The 23,294-nt window shown below is 40.0% G+C and overlaps 1 protein-coding gene and 2 non-coding genes across 3 annotated transcripts in view; all 3 read left to right on the top strand.

The window, feature by feature from the left end:
- Positions 1 to 20,183, top strand: part of LOC121595774 (neuronal acetylcholine receptor subunit alpha-7-like) — a 94,194-nt gene extending 74,011 nt beyond the window's left edge. Inside the window, exons 12-15 of the mRNA XM_041919985.1 lie at positions 4,135 to 4,280; positions 4,358 to 4,480; positions 4,566 to 4,704; positions 6,930 to 20,183. Coding sequence (XP_041775919.1) covers positions 4,135 to 4,280; positions 4,358 to 4,480; positions 4,566 to 4,704; positions 6,930 to 7,082 — 561 coding nt within the window. The 3' untranslated portion in view covers positions 7,083 to 20,183. The remainder of the gene's footprint in view (positions 1 to 4,134; positions 4,281 to 4,357; positions 4,481 to 4,565; positions 4,705 to 6,929) is intronic.
- A 628-nt stretch (positions 20,184 to 20,811) lies between these two features.
- Positions 20,812 to 20,883, top strand: Trnac-gca. Its single transcript has one exon. It is a non-coding gene; the product is annotated as a tRNA-Cys (tRNA).
- Positions 20,884 to 21,469: 586 nt separating this feature from the next.
- Positions 21,470 to 21,542, top strand: Trnav-aac. The gene has a single exon. It is a non-coding gene; the product is annotated as a tRNA-Val (tRNA).
- The last annotated feature ends 1,752 nt before the right edge of the window (positions 21,543 to 23,294 follow it).

The raw sequence follows: 23,294 nt of genomic DNA, 5'->3' as shown, positions 1-23,294 counted from the left end.
CTCGCAGTAAGTTCAGCTCCTAGGGTTTATTTTCTATAACTTTTTTTTAGTTTCATTGTTTTGGATTTTGACGATTGTGTAAAGTTGATCTCTAAGATACGCTATTGATGTGGACCCTACGAAACTCGCGAATGTTGGATTTTTTGTACGTTTGCAGAATTTTGCAGTTTTCAGTCAAACTTCAGAAAATGTTCCTATAATCTTAAGCTTGGTAGTTTAATTGAACTGTAAATTAAACATAATTAAATTAGACCTCTAAATTAATTGATGTGACAGCGTCTGAAGACAACTACTGGTGTTCCCCTATATACACTATTGATGTGGAGTCAATAGCGTATCTGGAATGTATGCGTATGATGAATTTCGAGTATGTATTTATTTCGTTTTTAATGTATTGTTTGAATTGAACGAACATTAAATATATTTTGAATTTTACAAGTGATATGAAAAACCAGTACGATTTGTACAAAGAACTGGCTGGAAATATCAGCTTGTTAGCTGTTGGGTAATAGAAAACGCGTGTAAATCAGAATTGTAACTCGGCATCTATCTACACAACAAATTATGCAATTCAAAAGCCCTTTGATCAACTTTTTTTTATAACTTCGTAATAACTACAATAACCCTTAGTACAAAAATAAGTTAAAATTTCTTTTCAATAAAAAAATCTCTTAAAAAACTATAAAGCAGAGTGCAGTTGTGTTCTTTAAATGATGCAGTACTTATCTGATATCTCATATCGATGTGTATGTGTTCGTATTTTTGCCAATCTTTAATATATATTTTTCAAGCTTAATGTAACTTTTAAGCAAATCAAGGAAGGGGTTTCCAATTATTTGCTAATTATCAATTATTAATTGAATTTTCCCTTAATCAACTTGTTCCTTAATTCTACAATTGGGGCACTTCACGATTCTAGTCAGCTTTTTATGCGGAGTTTGACAGTTGGAGGCTGAAATTATGTGAACACTCTATACAAAACCACATACAAAACTAGCCTTCAATTGTCAGTCTAGATTATTCTAGCCTCAAAGCTTGAATTAGATTCGAGTACCTGCTCGAAAAATGGCAAAACAAGATGGTGTTTACATTCATCCCAAGGTGTATTAATGAGATCAGGTGATGGAATATAGAATCAAAGTGTATGTAGTCCAGGTGGTCTCATATCATGTTTTTATAACCAAATTTTAATATAACTTTTTTACCGAATGAGTGAAAACTTTTGTTCAAACAAGCTTGCTGGAGGCTTGACGAGTGCACAAAACACTCTTAAAATCATTATTCAGAAATAACAGGGATAAAAATCAGCCTTCTAAATTCATACACCTTGGGATAAGCCCACTTGTACATTATACCCCCTTAGATAGCTGCTCGAAAACTGCTATACAATACAAACAGCTGACCGGCTAAAATTTCAGCCTAAGAACTTATAACAGAAAGGACCCCATTATTAAAAATCTACTTATTTATTCTGGCCAAGATTGCCATTAAGTATAGAATTCAATGAGGAGAGAACATAATTTTGTACCCATTTGTCGAAATTTAGAACCATTTTCGAACAAATTTGAATAAAAACACTTCTCAACGCTTTATTTTAGCCTATTGAAGATATATTTAGCAGTTAACGTAGTTTGTTAGATTGTGGGTGGTTAAAACTAGATTGAATGAAGCGTTCTTTGGAGGTTAGATGTTCATACTTATTTTGCGATGCTAGGCGCTTTGATGCTACTTATTGAGAATCGTGTATAAAATGTTCTTTTCCATACATAAAAAATAAACTCACAACAACTCATCTTTATATCCGTTTCATTCGAAAACAAACAAACTGTTGCCTCTAAGTTCTATGCCGCAAGCGTTGAGAAAGCTTCAAGACTCTTTAAGAGACAAACATTGGAACGAGTCTATTTCACTGTTTCATTCCTGCCAACACATACACACATACACTCTTGGTGTTAGCAGATGATTTTTTAATGCCTCTCTAGCACATTATACGATCCTTCATTGCATTTACTTTCTATCTCTTAACGCTTCGCGACAATATACCCTTTGCGCCCTTTGATGTTTCATGCACACCACATTTCTCGCTAACCGAACTGTTTTTATGCGCGGCTTTCGTTGTTGTTATTGTTACCAAAAGAAAGATGAGAGATTTATTTATCACTGTATACACTGTTTTTTTTGTTTAACCACTGCTAGGCACTGGCTATATTTTTCTTCACGAAAATGGGAAACTTCACCCCCTTTTCGCTCAGTAAATCGCGCAAGCCAATCGGGCCCGTCGCTTCTTCGCTGCTCGTAAAAGTCAAAAATTATCCCTTCCCGTGACGATACCGTCGGGAAAAGGGATGACAACGGACGAGGGCTGCTAAAATATGCCCTTCCCCCCTTCCCAGCCTGTCCGATGATGAAAGCAAGGCTGATAACGCGATCCGTGTCATCCAGTCCGCCGCTTTCTCTCTTTTGGGCGTTTGTTTTGTTCTTCGCTGTCTTTCACCAGCAGCGCACACGCAACTGCTCGCATCCCGCAGCCCACCAGAAAATGGGGTTTTGAAAGACAGTTTTCGTCATGGCGATCGGTTTTCCCCTTCCAATCGAGCCCTTTTTTCACGTCGTCGTGTCAGTATGATAGATAAGGTACGAGATAGCTGTCAACGGTAACGTGCGATGAGTCGCTCCCGCCATCGCGCCACTTTCTCGGCAGTTTTTGGCTTCGCCCTTTCGTCACCTTTCAACCTTGCCCGGGCCAACCCGGGCCCCCGGGAAGGAGCAACAACAACAACAACGAAACGACACCAAAAGAAGTTGGGGGCAAATCATAAGCAGCAGCAACCGCTACGCTGCCATCCGCCGCCTCTTCGTGCACCGAACGCAACGCATGCTTGGATTATTTAAAATCATATTAGATACACAAACAAACCGCGCGGCTTGAGCGATTATTTATTCAAAGCACATCCCCCGCGTGAAGGATGATGATTTCCTCGACCTGCTCCTCCTGCCTTGCTGCCGCGGATCCCCTTTGTACGGGCGCGGGCTAAACCGGAAGTGGAATGTGCAAAATTCCACGAGCACGTTATCTTGAGCGTGGAAAATCCTTGCCCAGAGGGAAGGATGCCCCCGTGACGCCGATCACCGGGCCGGGCCGTGTCGATGATGCGCGCGGCCCGGGTGGAAGGCGCAAACGGATGGATGATTTTCGGGAAAATTCTTAAACAAACGGTCGATGGTGAAGCTAAGGCGTTGGGTGTCGTGTGTCGGCGTGTTGTCCCGGACAACGAGCGCTTTAAGCTACGATATTGAAGCTGAAAGCTTTTGCACAACCAAACACACGCACACATGCCGTGCTTGACGCGTGTGACGAAATATTCAATCGCCTCAAACGAGATCTCACCGTAATCTGAGTGGTGAGCGAAACTTGTCGAGCTCTTTCATTTCTTTGTACATCTTAGTTCTAGTTAGAAGAAGAAAAAAACCTACAAAATTCATCTCGTTCCACGTGTTTCCACGCGGTGCAGCTTTCGCGCAAATCTTAACGTCCAATTTCTGGGGTGCGTTGCGAAGCAGCCACCGAGTGCTTCCCCAGTTTCGTTTATGAGAATTTTATGAGAAAGTTTATTAAATTCATTACGCTTCCTGCTAGGGCACATTGCCGCGACATTGCCGGCAGGTCACGTCGGGCGTGTGTTACTTGTGAAAGAAGCAACAACAAAAAACAACTTGGAACCCCGCCGGGAGGCACCCATATGTTGGGAAAATCATTACGCGTACTTTTTGTGCTCCCTTCGCTCCGTTTGTTGGCTTCCCCATCAGTCGCTTAATTTAATTTATCTGTGCCAACGCGCGATGCCGGATGCCTGTAAGTGGGTGGAAATTGGGTGGTGGGAGTGGTAGTTTTGATGCTGATGAAGAAAACACTGTCCGGAAGGTGGAAGCGGAAGCGCACGGTTGCAACAGATCGGTCCTGGTGCGAGATACTATATTAAGTATGTTGGCAATTGGGTGGCGAACAATGCCAGGTGACTTTAAAGCAAGGAGGGCACACAAGTGACAATTTCGTAATTTAAAGTAATGTTGTGAATACATTTCTGTAAACAAAACTATGCTAAAATCTCCTTCATTTCCACATTTCACTTGCAGGTTAGAGTCATATTTTTATACTGGTTGCCATGTATTTTAAGAATGAGTCGACCCGGTAGAGACTTATCGATGGAATATCCACCAACGCCAACGTCGGACAGTTCCGAGCGGAAAGCGCACATACAGGACGTCGAGCTGAAGGAGCGGTAAGTGCAACCGTTCTGTGTCGTTGGTCAATCTATTTTCCTGCTCTAAACCTTCACTCCACTCTGTCGCCAACCAGATCATCGAAGTCCTTACTAGCGAACGTATTAGATATAGACGATGACTTTCGTCACAACTGTAGACCATTGACCCCTGGAGGTACACTGCCACATAATCCAACATATTTCAGGACTGTTTACAGGTAAGCATTGCACACACAAAAGCAGGACGTCGACAAAAGCCTGCTCACTCAATTATCGTCTCTCTATTGGCTTTGTTTCAAGCAGCAGTGATGATGGAAGCATCGGACCGATCGGAACTAATCGAATGCCGGATGCGATAGCGCCACCACACACGTGTTTCACATCCTCTGCTGATTACGAACTAGCTTTAATATTGAAAGAGATACGTTTTATCACCGACCAGGTAGGCATGCAACCACATCCCCATCGCATCCTTCGTTCATCTGCTGTTGCTCTCCCCGTATGTTTCACCCGCAACCCCAATCCCCAAAAGTGAGGGGTAGAATGGATAGCACCAAAGCTGCCCTGAAACTTCAATGTCATCCTTGCGGCAGCTACAATTAAAGCAGCTCATTGTCACTTTCACCGCTTTTGGTCATCGTTTTTTTGTTGTTGTTGTTGTTATTGTTGTGCACACACACACAATCCGTTTCGCTTTTCTCCGCCGTCGAACGTTTGATCATCAATAATGCCACACTTGGCTGTACCTTGCGCCCTCTCTCTCTCTCTCGTTATTTGGCACGAAGGTGCCTGACAATCGAAGGTCCTGTTTGGGGTTGGAGTTCGCTTGCTTGCGCCGCGCATCTTCCTGCCTTTGGCGCGCCTGATAAATGGAAGGTTGTCGGTTAGGGTTAGGAAGATTGATGTTGTTTAAAGAACTGTCCTTTGCTTCCCTTTCCCGGGAGGAAGTGGATCGGGCACCTCGAGTGGGTGCTTCCGGTTTTCGGTGGTTTAAAGGCGACCAAAACCGTGACCGTGGCGATGTTTGCTGCCGGGTGGGTAAACCGGTACCGATAACCATCTATCATTAATTGGTCAATCGATCAACCGGAAGCTGGTCGTTCGTGCTGGTTGGTTGGTGCCTTCGATATCGTTCGCCTGTGAGAGCGAAAGTAGAAGTTTCCGGCTCGCATGATGCATCATGTGAAACGAGCTTTAAGCTTAGTTTAAAAGACGGAACGGAAAAAAAAATTGGTAATTCAAGTAGTATAACTAAAGCGGCTCGGGACAATCCCATGGTACAGTCGTCAACTCGAATGACTCAATCACATGCCCGCCATGGGTTCAAGCTTAGAGCAAACTGTCCCCCGTAGCAAGGAATTGACTTATGCGGATACGTGGTAATGAATTAAGTCTCGAAAGCTTGTATAGGCCGGGCAAGTCCGTGTAGGATGATGTGCCAAATAGAGAACTAAATCAGGCTCATTCTATTTCCACGCGTACCAGTAAATTAAAGAAGGAGTCTAGAATTGATAAAACATAAAACAAATATTTTTCGTTGGTAGTTTTGCATTTTCAACCTATCCTTAGAACGTTATAGACATTTTTTTATTTGAGATTTCTGTTCAAAATTTAAACTAGGGTTGACTAAAATTCCCGACAGGTTATAATAATGAAGGTATTTCTGGATGGGAGTCATTACAGGATCAGATTTCTAAGTAGTCACAGTTTTGCACTATAACATTTTTTCTGCACCCGCAAGATAAATCCCAACCACTTTAGCTTTCCAAGTGCGTACATCGCCGTATAAAAGTCTTCAGTCTCAATTCACAACATTAAACAAAAAAACCCTGAAATTTAAAAGTAAATAATGAGAAAATGGAGAAGTTCTGTTCTCAGGCCGTACTTGAGTAAATACTTACTTTTTGTCATTATATCTAATAGTTTTTGTACACTTTCCCGACACCAGGAGACATTTGTGTCGCACTTGCATGTGATGTGTATCTTTCAAGTAATGCCGTAATTCTGTATGGATTTTTTTTGAAAATTTATCAAGTGGTGTAGTAAACCTATTACTAGGATATCAAACTTGTGAAAAGAATACTATAGAACTAAAAATAAATAATACATCGGCCTTACAAGACACACGCTGTTAGACACTAACAGAACAGTCTCTTTTTACCATTTTCTCCTCTTCTAGAGCTAGTTTTTCTTTTAAAATTTTTTTTACTACAAACTCCAACAAATTCTATCCACAATATTGAATTTGGAAAGAATCTGAAAGATTTTAAAGCAAACAACGATTTAAAAACATCATAAACCTTTAGAATTTTCTCATTCTCAAAATAAAAGCTTCAGTCTAGATTCTTCATTCTTTCTACCATTTTAGCATTTTTTTTGCATCAACAATAATGAACAAATTCTCAAAAATTGTGTAGATTTTTGGCTCTTTCTTCCTTTCTGTCTTGACGATCTACCGTTAGATATTTTTGAAAACTTATCTTATTCCTGATAGCGGTGTACTGCCTGCTAAATTTGTTTATCTCTATGTTTTCTCTCTTACGTAGATATACTTTTTTATAGCATTTTTTTTACTCTAGCAAAGTATGACAATATAAGAAGTTAAAAATACATCTCCTTTTACATGCGTTTTCTTTTCCTCTCTCTCTCTCTCTTTTTATTTCCCAGATACGAAAAGAAGACGAAGAAAGCGATATTGCGAAGGATTGGAAGTTTGCAGCAATGGTAGTTGATAGATTGTGCCTTATAATTTTCACATTTTTCACAATAGTGGCAACCATAGCTGTCCTATTTTCGGCTCCGCACATCATCGTTTCGTAGCCATATGATAAGGGCTATTGTTATTGGTTTTTCCATAAAATCAATTTGTTACTAATTAAATTATTGTCAAGAATTTTTAAATGAATTCTTCGTTGCGCCATTGCGTCGCGCCAAAAAAAGGTCGGGCGAAAAAACCAGCAGCGGTCAGCAGCGGTTGTGCACGTGTAAATCGCAAAACGGCAAAGCAAAGTAAAAGAAATGAAAAATCAACAAAAAAAAACAAACAAAACAAATTAAACGAAAACATTAAAATGCCAACATCACTCCATGTGAAACACGCCTGGCAGACTCCAGGGAGTGCAAGAGGGACGAAAAAAAGGCGATCAAGCAGCAATCTCGGACACCGAATCCTTGCACCATCCTTGGCGAAGAACGGACCGGTTGTGGCAGACAACGATGATCGCGACAGAGACAGAGAGCGGGAGAGAGCAAGAGTGTGAACGGTGGACAAAAAACAAACACGAGCACACAGATGATAGCTTTACCGAAAGGGGCAAACGATTCGACCAGCAATCATTTTCGACCAAACAAACAAACAAAAAAGCAACCTAGAGAGCAAAGTTAGGCAAATAGTGTAGCGTGTACTTGCCAAACGGACGAACGGGGGAGGGTCACGGAATGGCACGGCAGTAAGGTCGTAGGAAGTTGCAATAGATACATGTTTCCACCGAGTCAGTCAGCCGACCACCATTAGCGGGCAGCGTGTTCGAGCTACGAGGGGTTTTTGGTTGTCGAACCTTAGTTTCGGGGAATGTCTCCTTAGAGCAGACGAAAGCGGGGCACTCGTTTTGGTGGACGCGTGTTTGTGTGCGTGTATGCATGTATGTGTTGAAATGGGGGGGGAGATATTTTCCACGAGCGCGAAACAGCGAATTGCACACGGTGTAGCAAAATGTAAGTAAGGACGAACGTATTGCCATTGCACAATTTAGTAGGTAGGCGAGATGAGCGAGCGATGAAGGGGCAAGTTGATACATATAGCTGATAAAGGTCCCACGAGCAGCTGTTCAAGCAGCGTTCGAGTGGAATGCGAGTGGAATTCGAGTAAAGTTCGAGAAGAGTTTGAGAAGAGTTCGAATAATACTGGTTCGGATGTGATCCGATCCTGGCGATCGAATCGATCATCCACCAGCAACCAATCAAGCAACCAATCAACTGGTTGCATTCGGTTCGGTGAGGCACATACAAGGCATTAAATACAAATGGAAAAAGTAAAACCAAAAAACCAGCGGAAGGACGAGCGAAGCTGTTCTCAGTTGTTTTAAGCGATAAAAGAAATGAACTAACGATAGTTAAGTGGGGGGGGAAAAAACATTTTCTCGCCATAATTGCATCGTCAACGGTACACAGCCATCGTTGTTCGCGGCGGGCCAGTTGTCCGGACAAGCGTTCCGGATGCCTGCCAATCCATCTACTACTGTTCCACCACCTTTCCCGTTTACCCATAGTATTCCAATAACGAACCGAAAGCAATAAGAACATTTAAGAAGACGAAGAATAATAGGAAGAAATCGATCGCCACCAGTCTCATCAAAGTAGATAAGCGCGAGGTTAAAAAATTGAAGGTGGGAGGGCGTGCCAGTAAGAAAAAAGGGAAAATTGTACATTTCTCATATACACTAGAATATACTCCACACGCTCTCTATCTCACGCTCTTTCTCTCTCTCTGCTACTCTTTCTTTTTCTCTTTCTGTGTCTCTGTTAACACTGTACTGTGAGGGAAGCTGTAAGCTCCACGATTTTATGCAACATTACTTCTTTACACTTTCGAATCGCGATCGAGCATTTTGTTGCATTGAAGGTGTAGTTTTTGCTAGTACAAAATTAATGACAACAATTTTCACTATTTGTTTGGATGGTTTGGATGGTCTATTAAACTGCTTGCGCGCAAGCGATCTTTGTTCGTGCATAAAGAGTAGATCAGCGAATGTCTTCGTTGCGTTGGGTTTGATCCTTTAACACATAGACGCACATCGGCAGCATGATACCATCGTTAGAAATACCGACAAGAGATGGTGAGCAAGACAGAGAAGGAGAGACAAAGAAAGAGCGAAAGAGAAAGAGAGAGAAGAATGGGATGAAGAAAGGGGTTTGGACACAATCCAACACCACATAACAATCCACACCATCAAATGTGTTGTCTGCAATCATCTGGTGGCTGAAAGATTGTGTGCTGAAAATGTCATTTAAAAGATGGCCACAAACAATGCGGCGTGTTGTATCTTGTCAACACTGAGAATCCTAACTCGTGATGGGCACACATACAGGGAAAGGCGTACAGACGGGCGCGAGTAGAGAGTCAAAGAAAACCCATTTTGCTTCGCGCCGCTATTTCACCGCCGCATGTCGCAAATTGTCGGGGGAACGGATGGGTGGTGGTAGAACATTTTGAGTTGATCGTAATTAGAAGAGTAAGAACCACATCATCCCAAACAGCCAAACACACACACACACACACGCACTCAAACACACTCGCAAACGCTACACGCACGCTAATGTGTAGTAGTTCGAGTGCGTGGTGTGTCCTTCTCCGCACGGGAGAAGGGAGGGATGGATGGATTTCTTTTTGCGTTTGTCGTTTATTAGTGTTGCCAGTTTGCTTCGCCCTGCAAAACCGGTGGGGCACCGATAGTCCGTGCCCCATCGAACATGGTGGTACGAACGATCGGTGGCGATCGGTGTGCGGTGGGGAACAAACTTTGCGCGACCGAAACAGTAAAGTGAAATTTCTAAATTACTAATCAAAGCCGGCGGGAAAATAATAGGGGCTTGCCAGCATGGATGGTGTGTAGTCGTGGTTTGTAGGGTGGACCTTTTTCACCTTTGCAGCGCTATGTCTCAATCAGACAGGGAAAACATGGTTCGATGAGGATGCGCACCGTATAAGAAGAAGAGTTTTAACGATTGTTTCACTCGTTTTGTTTATTTTGTTTCGAGTTTTTGCAACATGTCATGTTTTATATGTTTATATTTATCTTAATATTAATTTGAATGTTTTCGTTCTTTTCTCTTGTCAACTTTTCTGTTTTATATTGCTTTTCTTATTTTCTTGTTCTCTTTAATGAAGTTACTGTTTTAAGTCATTTTTTAACTGCTTGTTTTTGGGTTTGTGTGAAAGTCTTTTTCTTCACCTCTTGCATGGTGTCATCAAATCCTCATGTATGCCACTTTTCCCATGAATATCGTGATAAAAAGGATGCATGTAGTAAAAGCCGATCGAGCAATAGCATCCTTAAACGTGTACGAGTTGTATTATCACATTATTAGCAAAGCCAAACCAAATAAGACAAACAAAACTATTAAAAACACTCACACATCCAGATCGTTCACGAGCCGGCTGCAAAGGAGCCCGTTTTGTATCATATAAAGTAGAATTTAAACACACATAATGCACAAAAGATTACCTACACGAAGTTACACGAGCCGTAGAACTACACCCAAACTATGAATTCAACCAAATTCTCCCTGTGAAATCTGTGCTGGAAAATCTGGAATCTATGAAACCATCAGATGAAACTTACTTGAAAATCCTTATCAAAACTAGTAAAATGGGTGTAAAAACCATAAAAAACGAAAAAAAAACACTGTAACAGCTGAAAGAACTTCCCAATCTAGCAACAACAACCAAAAAAATGGGGCAAAATGTGAAGCAAATGCGCATTACTATCACCAGCGGCATTGACTGTGATATATAAAGCAAAATGAAATATTATTAAAACAAAACCGTTAAAACTAGCCAAAACAAATGCCACACTCTAGCATCGGGAAGCCACTCGCTGGGCTGCCAACTGAGGTTCTGGAACAAATTGAAGGAAATACACAAACCTGGTTCTACCATCTGAAATAGATAAAGCTTTCCAATAAGATCGCGAAAAATGTCAAATGAAACGGAAAATCAGTGAAGCAAAAACTGATCATTCAAATTGTGCTAAAGTGCAATAAAATTCATTTGCGTTGGATTGAGGTTATTCACTATAAACTGAACCAGTTGGCACAATCAATCGGGTCGAGCACAAAAGCATTAGAATGTCAAATAAATTGAGGAAAAGATTTAATAAAATTATTATTTAAATGGTGCTCTAGCAATCAGTAAGATTAGTTTGAATATATTGTTAATACTATAGCGAAAACTAATTATTTCAAGTACCATCATACGTTAGTTGATCGTAGAGTGTGGATAGTATAACTTGAATGTTTTTTTTTTTTGCATTTAATTCACTCATAAACGTTTTAAAATGCATCGTTAAATAATTTCATTGATTTAATTTCTGCTAATGTTCAGAATTTCAACGCGCCAGCATGATGGAAAGGAACTTAAAGTCGCATTTCTTATTAAAATGTAACGAATTCAAAAGTTTGATACTCGATCGTAAGAGTAAGGAACAAACGAATGAAGGTCGGGAACGGCAAACCTTTAACCCTGTTAATGCGCGAGAAGCAACTCCCAGAGCAGTATGTTCCAGAGCTAGGCTAAAACGTTAAACGCAAATTAAATGCTGAAATTAAATTGCCATCGATTTGTGCGTAGCTTGCTGCATTTTATCACCGACAGGAGGAGACAAAAGATAATGTTTTAGCAGGATTGTTTAGCTTTGTTTAAATGTTCGTAGATTACTGTGACCTATAGTTTCTCATACCTTTGCCCATCCAGCACTTACCATGCAGTCAGTAAACGGGTGAAGTAAGCTAAGGTCGAGTAGAGTAGTTGGTTTTGTGTAACGATCACTCGATCTTGACTAGGCGTGTTATCCCGCTGGTGATTTAAAGTTGCGTTACATATGCTAACCTGTTTGAGCTGAGTTCGTTTCCTATTGCCAACTCACCTATTAAGCTCATTTGATCGTTCAGAGTTTATAGTCTAGTTTGGACGTGGTAATTGTGTGGTTTTGCAGCACCGTCAGCTAATTTAGTGCGTTTCGCTCGTCACCTTTTACCCGTTTACGCATGCCCATTTGCTACGCATTTTGTTTCGACATCACGCAAACGCAGCTCACTTTTCCACACTGTTAATCGCACCTGTGCGCGTGCTTTCCTACCCCCACATTTCAAAGCTGCACGGAAAATAGCGCATGTAGTTCTAGCTCGTGTAAGGTAGCGTGTTTGGGTGCAGTGTGCTGCTTCGATGCTGCAGATCTGGACGACTAACGCGCGACTGTGCGGGACACAAGAGGGACACACATACACACATTGACAAAACGTGATATATAGTGGGGACGCGAAATGCCCCACCCCGCCCCTTCATTGGGTCTCCCGTGTTAGGGCGTATATATGTTAGGGCGAATTAAAAGCACGGTCGTACAGACACAAAACAAAAATAATAATAATAGTAATTATTATAATAATACCTAGGCACGCGTTCAACGATATACAAACCGCGCAATTTCCTATCCAGTGCAGACCCGCCCTCGGATGCTCATATTATTTTGAGCATCGCGAGCGACAATCGGGACAGGGCGGTGTGTACAGCGAGTAATTTCCCAAAGGCTCGTGTACGGTGTACACGAGCGGGGCCCCAAACTGGGGAGGGAGGGCGAGGGCGCCTCCCCTCTCCCCTATAGCATTTTCTGGCGTGTGCGTTTGTGTGAGTGAGAGGTAATTCCACGACACAACACTAGCAAACCCACTCGTAATGCATACACTTTCAATCAATTATGGATAAATAAGCCGATAGTTAATTCACAGTAAATTAAATTTACCCGGTCGGATGGGAAAGGGGCAAAAGTGGAGACGTATAAAAATGGAAAGAAAAAGTAATAAAAGTAAATATTAAATAAAATAAGACCGAGTGACAGAGACAAACGAGACAGCAACAGCTCCTTGACTACCCGGCAAAACAGTATAGCAAAAGAGAAGCTGGCCCATAATAATTAATAATAAAAAAATAAATTAATATTAAAAGTAAACATATAAATATACCTATAAAACTAGTTATACATTACGCATTACGCATTAAAACCTAATTATAGAAAAAAAAACAATGAATTACTAAGGTATAATAAAAAAAATCGTACCATTGAGCGCTCCGTCGCACATGGTCTTACATCAACTGGCTGGTGGACGGTGGGGAATTGCGGGCGCGATCGGCAAAAGTCCTTGGTAGGTAGCTAATCCTTCAGTTTTTTTGTACGGTCCGTCGGGCAACCCCCCGTTCCAATACGAGCAAATCGAGCGTTTTTGAGCGTGAATTATAGCACCCCCCCCTCCCCCTCCCACTTTCGGTGGACCGACTAGGACCCCCGCAGACCGCGCGGGCGGCCAGCCCAATGATCGTCCCGCGGGTACAGGGGTACCGAAAGGTTGCTGAAATATTTAAGAAATTCTATGAATTTTTGCATAAACAAGTAAACGTAAACTAAAATTGTAAAGTTGAGCTAGCGCGTAAGAAACATAATCAATTCTTTATAGCAGGTACGGTGGTGTGTCGGGTCGAACGATAGTAGTAAACCTTAATTGAGCAAGAAAGGAAGATACAGAAAGAGAGAATAAGGGAGAATGAGGGAGAGAGCGGGATAAAGATAGTTATATATATAATGCATAAGAAACCAAATCGGAATGAAAATCCTTTCACTCACTAGAATTAACTCCTAGACTAGAGAAGGAAATTGAGTGCGAAACGGTGCCCTTTTTGCCAGGTGTAGCTCCCGTTATACTATTGACAGTGAGAGAGAGAGAGAGAGAGAGAGAAAAAAAAGGAAAACAAAAATAAATCCCAAGCAAAGAAAGTATAGCTGACAGGCGGCTGAAGTACTCTACACATACACATTTAGTAGTAGATAAGAAACGGGGTGAGATAAATGGATAAAAACGAAGGACAACACACGATACACACAATGACGATATTGTTGAGTGAGCGAAATTTTCGAAAATTAATCGTATTACAAATTAAAAACACAAAACCACACTCCCACACATAGAAGCTGTCGGCCATGAACGGTGCAAGTAAGCGATAGTTTAGTAGACCGGTAGTAGGAAAAATTCGAATGAATGACAGGGATTAAGTCCCCCCCCCCCCAGAATGGACACAAAACAAACTGCAAGAAAACATTTCCCTTTCAAGTGTAAGAGGAAGTAACCAAAAAAAATAAAACAATTACAACCAATCCCAGGAACGAAATGATGCACGGGAATGCGAACGAAATTACACAACTTTACTGTATAAGGTTTGCTGAGTATTGCAAGAGTTTAAAATTTAATTACCAAAACAAAAACCAAATCAACTGAGAGCATGAGAATTACCTGCGAAATTGTGTGCCAAGCTGAAAAACCGCGGCCAAACGGTACTGTTGTCTCTAGGGACCTGGGAAACAGAAAGCAGAGAGAGAGAGAGAGAGAGAGAGAGAGAGAGAGATCGGAAGGGGGCCAAGGTTGGAATGGCATACAGTACGGTTCAGATTTGGCCAAATCGGCCCCCGCACACTGGGGAACGTGAGGGGCTTGGGATAGGCAAAATTTAAGTCAATGAATATTCAAAATTTAAAACCAGTAAGTAAACCAACTTTTCGCATCTTAAACGAAAACACACACTCACAGACACACACACACACTTTGCATCATTTTCATAGGCAAATTTTGAAACCAAAACTTCTTCTCCTGCAATGGAAATTGCAGCACAGCACTGCGCCTCTTCTAATTGCAATCGTTTCATCCATTGCCAAGAATTCGATACATTTTCCTACTTCAGCGAGTGAGTTTCGTCAGCGTCATGCAGGGCAGGAGCAGGCGGTGTACAAGCAGAGATAAAGTCAACGCAAGTTAAGTATTAAAACAAAAATCCTCAAAAAAGCAAATGAAAAGCAAATTGAGCAACTAAATCCCGTAATTTAATCGAATTTCTCCCTTAAGAGCCAACAAACGCACCATTTAAAAGCGAACACAAACACACAATCGGTATGCATCAACACAAACAATTCTGGAAACACACACACACACACACACACACACACACACACACACACACACACACACACACACACACACACACACACACAGCAGCAAATAAAACGACTCAGTTTAAACATTTAGAGAGTCACTAACTGGCAAAAGTAACTGTAAGACAGGATTAGAAGTGAACAGAAAGGTACTGGGGGCGGTGTATAGAGATAATGTTCTTTTTCCTGTGAATGAAACACGCACCACCACAGCTGCAACCCAACGGGGCGATGAATCCTTCTGCACATGATCCTTAAAAGAAACAAAAACAATGTACCATATCATTCATTGGGAATTATTACAATGTAAGTTTACTCGTGACGCGTGTACATGTGTGCGTGTGTGTGTGTGTGTGAACTGTTACATTTCCACACCGCACGATTAGTACGATCGCTACCAAATGACCGATTTCTATCCCAACGAAATGCGCACAATGGATAGCTGTAACCTGTCACCTTCCGGATAGGGCTTCCTCTGTAGATCGGTTCACCCACCACATGCCCACCCATCTTACTAGACTACCACAGAGCCACTGAACCCACACTGCTTCCCCTTCGCGCTGGTAACGCGCCAAGCAAACGATACGTTAAGACGCCGCCTTCTTTCCCCGTAGGCTAGCTTCATTTGACCACCGTTGTAAATCGTACGTAATTGAGTAACTGACTGAGGCTGAGGAATTTTCATCCCTTATCCCACCCCGCCCCAAGCAGGTGTCAAACTTTAGCACAAGGACAGAAAACAAGGCGCAGATAGTTTACCATTGCTTTTTTTCCATTGCCCAATCGGTTTGTGAGTGGCTCCCACGGTGCCAGTAAGTTTCACCGCCAGAATTGGAACGCCATTTATATGTAGTATATACCACGTTCCCCGACCTTTTTTGGGTGAGGAATCCGGTTGTCGGAGAGAGAGAGAGAAACAAACGGTGCGGAAAGGGAATCAGATGTCCCTCCCACCCTGGATCAGGGCAGGAGCAGAAGAGATAGGATTATGTAGAGTTTTTTAATCACTCCTTGCTGGGTGATGTTTTATTACGTCCCAGACCGTAGCCGGTAACTGGCCGAACAAATGGACGGTTTACTTTTTCATACTTCCTTTCCTTCTTTCTCTCTCTCGGACTGACCGTTTTGGATTTGGAAGAAGTTTAGCATTTTGATTTTGTTTTCAACCGATTCCGATTTTAATAAACCACGCACATACTTTGGTACAGTTTGATACCATCGGTAGCATAAACAAACCCGAACATTGCTCTCCCTAGCAAGCAGGCATGTTGTGAAAAGCTCTTGTCAACCATCCCTTCTCCACTGGTTAGTTCCAAACTTACAACGACTCCGGCACACATCTTAAGACTTGCCAGCAGGAATCAGAACAGGAAGCGAACGGTACACGTGAGTTAAGTGAGGGTAAATAACTTAATAAAAAAGAAAACCAAACTCTTACTTATAAAGATATACCACATGGCAGAGTTGCAACCACACACACACACACACAAACATACACAATACATACAAAAACGTTCACACTCGAATCCAATTTTCTATGCAGTTTACATAAATTTGATAAATGTGAATATTTTAATTAGTGAAGAAGAAAACCCCCATTTACCAAGAGGATAATGCAAAGAAGTAAAATGACTTACCCCACTAGTAACGTACAGACATGCACACATGAAAACACGAACAGAAATGCAAACATCCAAACCAGGAAACCCCTTATAATGAGCGACAAAGGTAAAAACATGGAGTCTTAAAAAAATAATTAAAATCATCCAATTAAATGTAAAGACAAGATTGCTTACCAGAGATATAAAATGAAAAGAATGAATAGAAAAGAAAGATTTTTCTCTGAGGTATATTCGAAGTTGATTTTCTTACTTATTTAATAATAGGTTTGTGTTGTATGATTTATTTATAGAGTTTTTTGCTGTTTATATTGTGAATTTATTATAAAATGTCTATTTTTTCTACCTACTTTGCTCAATTTGTTTGTTAATTTGTTTTATTTTGTTTTACTAATATCACCTTCATTTTTTCTATTTGCATCACACCTTTCAAACTTTCATTCAATAATTTTTTTTATAATTTATTTTAACTAATTTTTTGTATAAAGCATGTATTTGCTTCAAATCTTCGCATTTTGCCTTATTTTAATCATTTCTCATACACTCGACTGTAAAATGTGTACGGAAATGCATGCACACGTTCAAATGGTAACGATTTTTAAATGTTTCAACGACTCTTTGCACAACCCAATATTAGGTATGCGATTCCTAAATCACACCTCTCATTATGAATTCGGTTTCACTTCATCATGCCGTAAGATTACTCCATCTTACTAAGCAATAATTCAACGCAACAACAACAAAAAAAGTCCTTGATAAAATTTAAACGAAGTTAAACGGTATTGGAAATATTCTCACCTATTGAATTAACGTAAACATCAGCAAACACGGAACTACTTTCCACTGGGGATGCATACGAAATAAGTAACAAAGCAAAAGCACACACATAAAACCAAGGATCATAAAGTAAGAGAATTGTGAAGAGAACTGACCATTAGGTGAACGAGCAATGGGGGGAATTTAAGTATTAAGAAAAATTGCAACAAGCAAAAAAGGCAACAAAAAAAAAACAAATACACACATCCACACTAGAGCGATCGTTTAATTCCTCGTTTTCGAATGCGAAGCAAGGCACCCGAAGCACGATGAGCGTACAATTTTCATCACACATTTGTAGATATGAACATTGAACAAATTAATAATCGAATTACTAATGTGACAAAACCAACGCAATTGGGACTGGATTGGGGACAAGGATAGGGGAACACTAAATCGCGATGTAAAAGAGCAAGAACGAAAACGGGAAATGGAACAAAATAAAATGCCAAAATATCATATTAGAACACAAACTCTACTACTGGTACTGCCATTGGTGTGCAAGAGATCTGACACTGAATATCTGACACAAGGGGTAGCGCCAGACGTAAAAGGGTTCGTGCGATTATCTCAAGTTTTCACACACGATTCTAGCGATTTCCTTTCAGCCAAAGGACGTACGATGAAACATTGGTACTTACAAGAAACAGGCCACCCCAAAGGGGCAGCAGCAGACAGGAATACACCATCTAGCAACCAAACAAGCAGCCCAGTGAATCATGAGTGAGTCATCGGCATCTGACCCGTTCGGCGACAGTAATTGAATTGTTCTCTCGTTCTGACGGTACGTTTGAAAAAATCTCTTAGAGGCAAAGCAAACTGGGTCTCCCCCGTGAGGCGAATGTGATTTTGTACATATTAAACCAAAAAAATCTTAGGAACTCAGAAAAGAAATCATAAGCAGAGTATATAGCGTAGCCGTGGCAAACCAAAATTGGAAATGGAGTCGGTTCGGCCACTACGGAAACGAAGAAAAAGGGATTCGGTTAGATAAGGTGTGGCAATGGCACACATTAAAACAAACCACCACAACAACAAAGAAAACCCCCCTTAAACAAGTACGTTACTCACACATCTACAAGATCTACAAGAAGGAGTCGCTGGGATATTTCAAAGAGGTTAAAAACTACCAATAAAATACCAGTTGAAAACGGTCGAGCGCGCACCGGATCAGGTTTGGGCATCACTCATTTCCAACCTTCGAATGTCAATCGTTTCGTACGTCAAAGAGCATTCAAGCAGCGAGTAGAAGCAAAGCAAAACGGTTTAAGCAAATTTTGCAGAGTAAAGTATTTAAACTATCTTATCGACAAACAGAAAACACGACAGAACAAAACAACAGGAAATATAAATATAATGCAAAAGGTTTCGTTGCAAAAAAATGAGAGAAAACGAGAAGTGAAAAATATTAATTAGGTCCCCCGTCACAACCCACACTCCCATAAACGCCACTCGTAAACACACGGCAGATCAGCGGCATACAAAACAGTTCCCATGCATCCGGTACATAGGCGTGTTGCGTCTCGAATAGCTAACAGAAAGTAAACAGGTTTTGTTACATTAGTGTAAAATATCAAGGAACAATATTACTTATCTAACATATGAAAACCAAACAACAAAAAAAACAGACATCTGACACTGGTTCACCATATCAGTATGAGCAGTAAGCTAAATGAAGACCACACAGGCTAGTGCAGGCCGTTTGATAGCTAATAGATATTTTTCCTACTCTCACTGTCAATAAAATAGATCACACAATCACAAGGTTGGATGCGTAAACACAACATAAAAGAATGTGTGGCAAACAAAACATACAAGATAAAGATGAAATAGTAAATGAAGGGACAAATAAAATTAAAATTTTTTGCTATACAAAACACCGGTTGAGCAATAGCAAAGTACGTTAGATAATATGCAGAGAAATAAAACCGAAGAAAAAGAAGATTCAACTGAAAGAAGTAAAGATAAATTACAGAAACAGAGAAGAAAAAACAAACATACCTTACTTATGCAAATTAAAAACCACCTGTAAACAGAAAAAAACAACAATAGTAAATAGCACCGCAGCATCAAAAACCGAACACACTAGTTAAGAGAAGTAGAACAATCCTATCAGACATCCGCAAATGATCCGGTAAAATCGAGGTGTGTTTTTCGAAAAATGAAATGAGAACAAAAACAACACTCAAACAAACAAATATAAACAACGCTGGAATTAACATACCAAAACGGACAAAATACATACAGATTATTATCAAGGATGGGGCGTCACAGTGGGAGATGACGAATGAATGGTTTGCATATTTTTGTGTAACATTATTGTAGCTCAAACATTGTGTATTCTTTACGTAAAACAGCGGGGACGGATTTGCGTCAGAAACACTAGTTTTTATTGATATTTTTTTACGGACTGTTACTTAAACGTTATGATATATGTAATGAATGAATTATATGGAGCGTGCGATACACGATAGTGAGGGAGTACAACCGATCTTAAATCACTAATCGCAACAGCAAGCAAATCTGTACGAGATTTATACTCGAATTCAATTCATAAATAGCCAAATTGTTACAAAAACTCCCACTCGAAGCGATTACACTAGACACTTACTTGCGTTACGGATGCAGTGCAGTGTAGACAGGAAATTAAGACCCTGGTGTGCAGGAAGAATGGCAATACAGAAACAGCAGTGTGCACGAACAAGAACCAATAGTAATTGCTATGTCGAAAATGGATTAATAAAAAACACATTATAACAATCCACCACACGACACACGACAGGACACACCCGTTACCGCAATGGTGCAAGTTTAGTTTTGCAAATCAGTACGTTTTGTAATTCTATCAATTCACAACCAATTGAAACACATAAAGACACAGATAAAGGATTGAAATGAAAAGGAGAGTGAAAACGAATGAAAAGGCAGAAAAACATACAAACAAAGGCACACAACACGGCATACATAGCATACAAACGAAAGAAGAAAAACATCTCTAGCAAGACGACGAATACGGCAGTACGTGAGAAGGCGCGAAATAGTAGTGTGTGAGACAGACAGTGGATAGTCAAATTGCGAGCGAAGGATGATTGAGCGGGTGTAAAACTCTGAAAATACGTTTCTGATAATAAATTAAAAAATTGACAAAAAATTAACCATAACTGTGTACCGTTTCTCATGCTTCTGATATTTTGTTGCTTTTTTATGTTGCTTAGCAGTGAACGAAATGCTTCACACTGGATAGCCGCTGAGCGATCGTGCTTCGCCGTCGGTGTGCTTTGAAGTATGATTTAATGCTAGCAACGATTTAATGAGACGATGCGACGCGCCACACTCATTGCTTGTTTAAATGCCCCAACTATCAACGGGGGTATAGCTCAGTGGTAGAGCATTCGACTGCAGATCGAGAGGTCCCCGGTTCAAACCCGGGTGCCCCCTCTGAGAAGGAGGAGAATGGAAAGATTTTTATTAACGGAACTGGCATTGTTTATGATTTACACACATGTATATTACTCTAATATAAGACGAAAAGCGATAAAAAACTGGAGACAAAACAGGTAGGTAAGTTACATAATTGAGTGCTAATGTTGAATTTGCTTTGCTGGCTGACCGAGAAGAGAGGGTGTGGCTGATCAAGAGGGGTTTGTATGATAATAATTCTGTATGGTAGGTGAAATGTCATATAAGAAATATGAAATACAATTTACACACAACTTTATTAGTGTTTAGGTTTCACCTCAGTGCAAGCAATTTTTTTTTTAGGAAAACTATCTTGAAATATCTTTTTAATGAAAAAAAAAATACAAAAAATAAACAACAAAACTATTTTTAGTGTGATCATAAAAAAACTGTCAATTTATAATGTTAGTGGTTTTCAAGCTATTGTTATTTTAATAAGTTATTGTATTAAATTTATCTTTAAATGATATCTGCAAAAAAAATTGATTAAAAGTTACGTATTAAATTGAAAGTAATTTTTCAAACCACTCAGCCGCTAGTTATTTTGCACTTTCTTCCACTATCTGTTTCCGTGGTGTAGTGGTTATCACATCCACCTAACACGCGGAAGGCCCCCGGTTCGATCCCGGGCGGAAACATGTGAAATGTGTTTTTTTCTGTATAATTATATTTGCTTACTGCATATTGTGTATTTTTATATATACATGGTAAATTTTATAGAAATAAAACGTTCTAATGAACCAATTTTGTTTAATAAAAAGATCTATGTAAAATAATTACCAACACTTCAGAAAAATATGAAACTTTTTCTAATAACTAATTATTATTTATAATTTCGTCAAAATAATGTGTATTTCCTCAAGGATTTATATTTATGAAAGAATATTGCTTGATTATAAATCATAAATCAAGCCATATTTGTAGGCCAACCCGTCGATTTTAACGTCGATATCTCTAGCAGCATATTCGGGTTTGTTGCGGTTTGCTTCAGTCTACAGAAGGAACGAACCAACCCACCTACAATTGCACCTTGTCTTGTTTGCCATAATTTGTAGGACCATATTTACCGCACTCGTTACGATAATCAAAAACGTACGCGTATTCACCGTAGCTACCGAAGCGTCCAGCACAACTGAGGCCTGACAGAGAAGGATAGAGAGACGATGATTTTTCGTACAGCATACGAAAATTCTGTGTAAATTTGAGTGAATGTTTCTATCACTTGGTGACGGTCTGAATATTATACGATAAACGTAACGTGAATGATGAACTTATTTTTCATTTAATTATGATACGAAGGTTTGCATAGCATGTACATATTTAAATATCTTCGCGTCACCTTCCATGGTTCTGCGCGCTTTTGCATTCATTTGGAGGCGATTGGTTTGTTCTGTAGTCGTTGTTGTTTTGACAAAGCGTTTTCGGCCGCGCTACTCAAATATTTATCGCTCGCTTATGACAAAATAAAACAAAGTCGTTGAGAGGGGAGATGGGGTAAAATCAACGTTACGGCCTGCTGCTGGTGATGCACACAGCCCAATCAAGCCTGATACAAAACTTGATTGAGGGTTCTACTTTTAAACAAAACGTATTTGGTTTTGTTTAAATACCGTTACTAAATAGTTTGATCACTGCAATTCTGCAAAAAAAAATATAAATTTTAATGATTTAAAAATTAACTTATTTGTTACAAGTCTCTAGCTGTCTATTTAAAAAATGTATTATGTTTTATTACGTCAAAAAACATTTCAAAATTTTTGAATCAAAATCAATTATATTCATTTGTTTATTGTACACGCATTTATTGTACAGCATTTGCCTCGAAAACCTTGCTATTTTCACATCCAACCAGGCTCCTAAAATATTCAGTCTTCAAGTCAATGCGTTTGCAGTTAATAAACCACAATTAAAACATAAAACCATAAAAGCAACGCGTAGGCAATAATTGCAGCTGCCAATTAGTATGCTCCCATTGTTTCTATCTTATCTTGCAGTACAATTTAAACTCTGATGAATTCTTCATGTTTGATGATACGTACTTAGTGTTCAATTTTTGTACTTCCAACAACTCATGTGATGAATATAAATAATCTTCTTGCTATTTTCTTTTGCATTTAACTTTTGCATTTAACTCTTCACCCAATCCTAGGTTACTTTGCGCTTTACCCTCAACACGGCTACTACAAAGAAGAACAACATATCTATGCGCTCTATAGGTGTTTCATTTTCCCACCCACTCGAAACACGGCGACACCAAAGGACTGTACGCTTGTTTTCTGGCCATCTTTCCCCTCTATTTCGTTCTCAACAAACACACCTAAACGCTCAACGCTGCTCAACAGTCAGCGCGGGTCGTATGGAAATCATCCAACTTCCAACACATATGCACA

Source organism: Anopheles merus, chromosome 3R, assembly GCF_017562075.2.
Source record: "Anopheles merus strain MAF chromosome 3R, AmerM5.1, whole genome shotgun sequence".
Lineage (NCBI taxonomy): Eukaryota > Metazoa > Arthropoda > Insecta > Diptera > Culicidae > Anopheles > Anopheles merus.
This window is presented reverse-complemented; position numbering and strand designations above follow the sequence as displayed.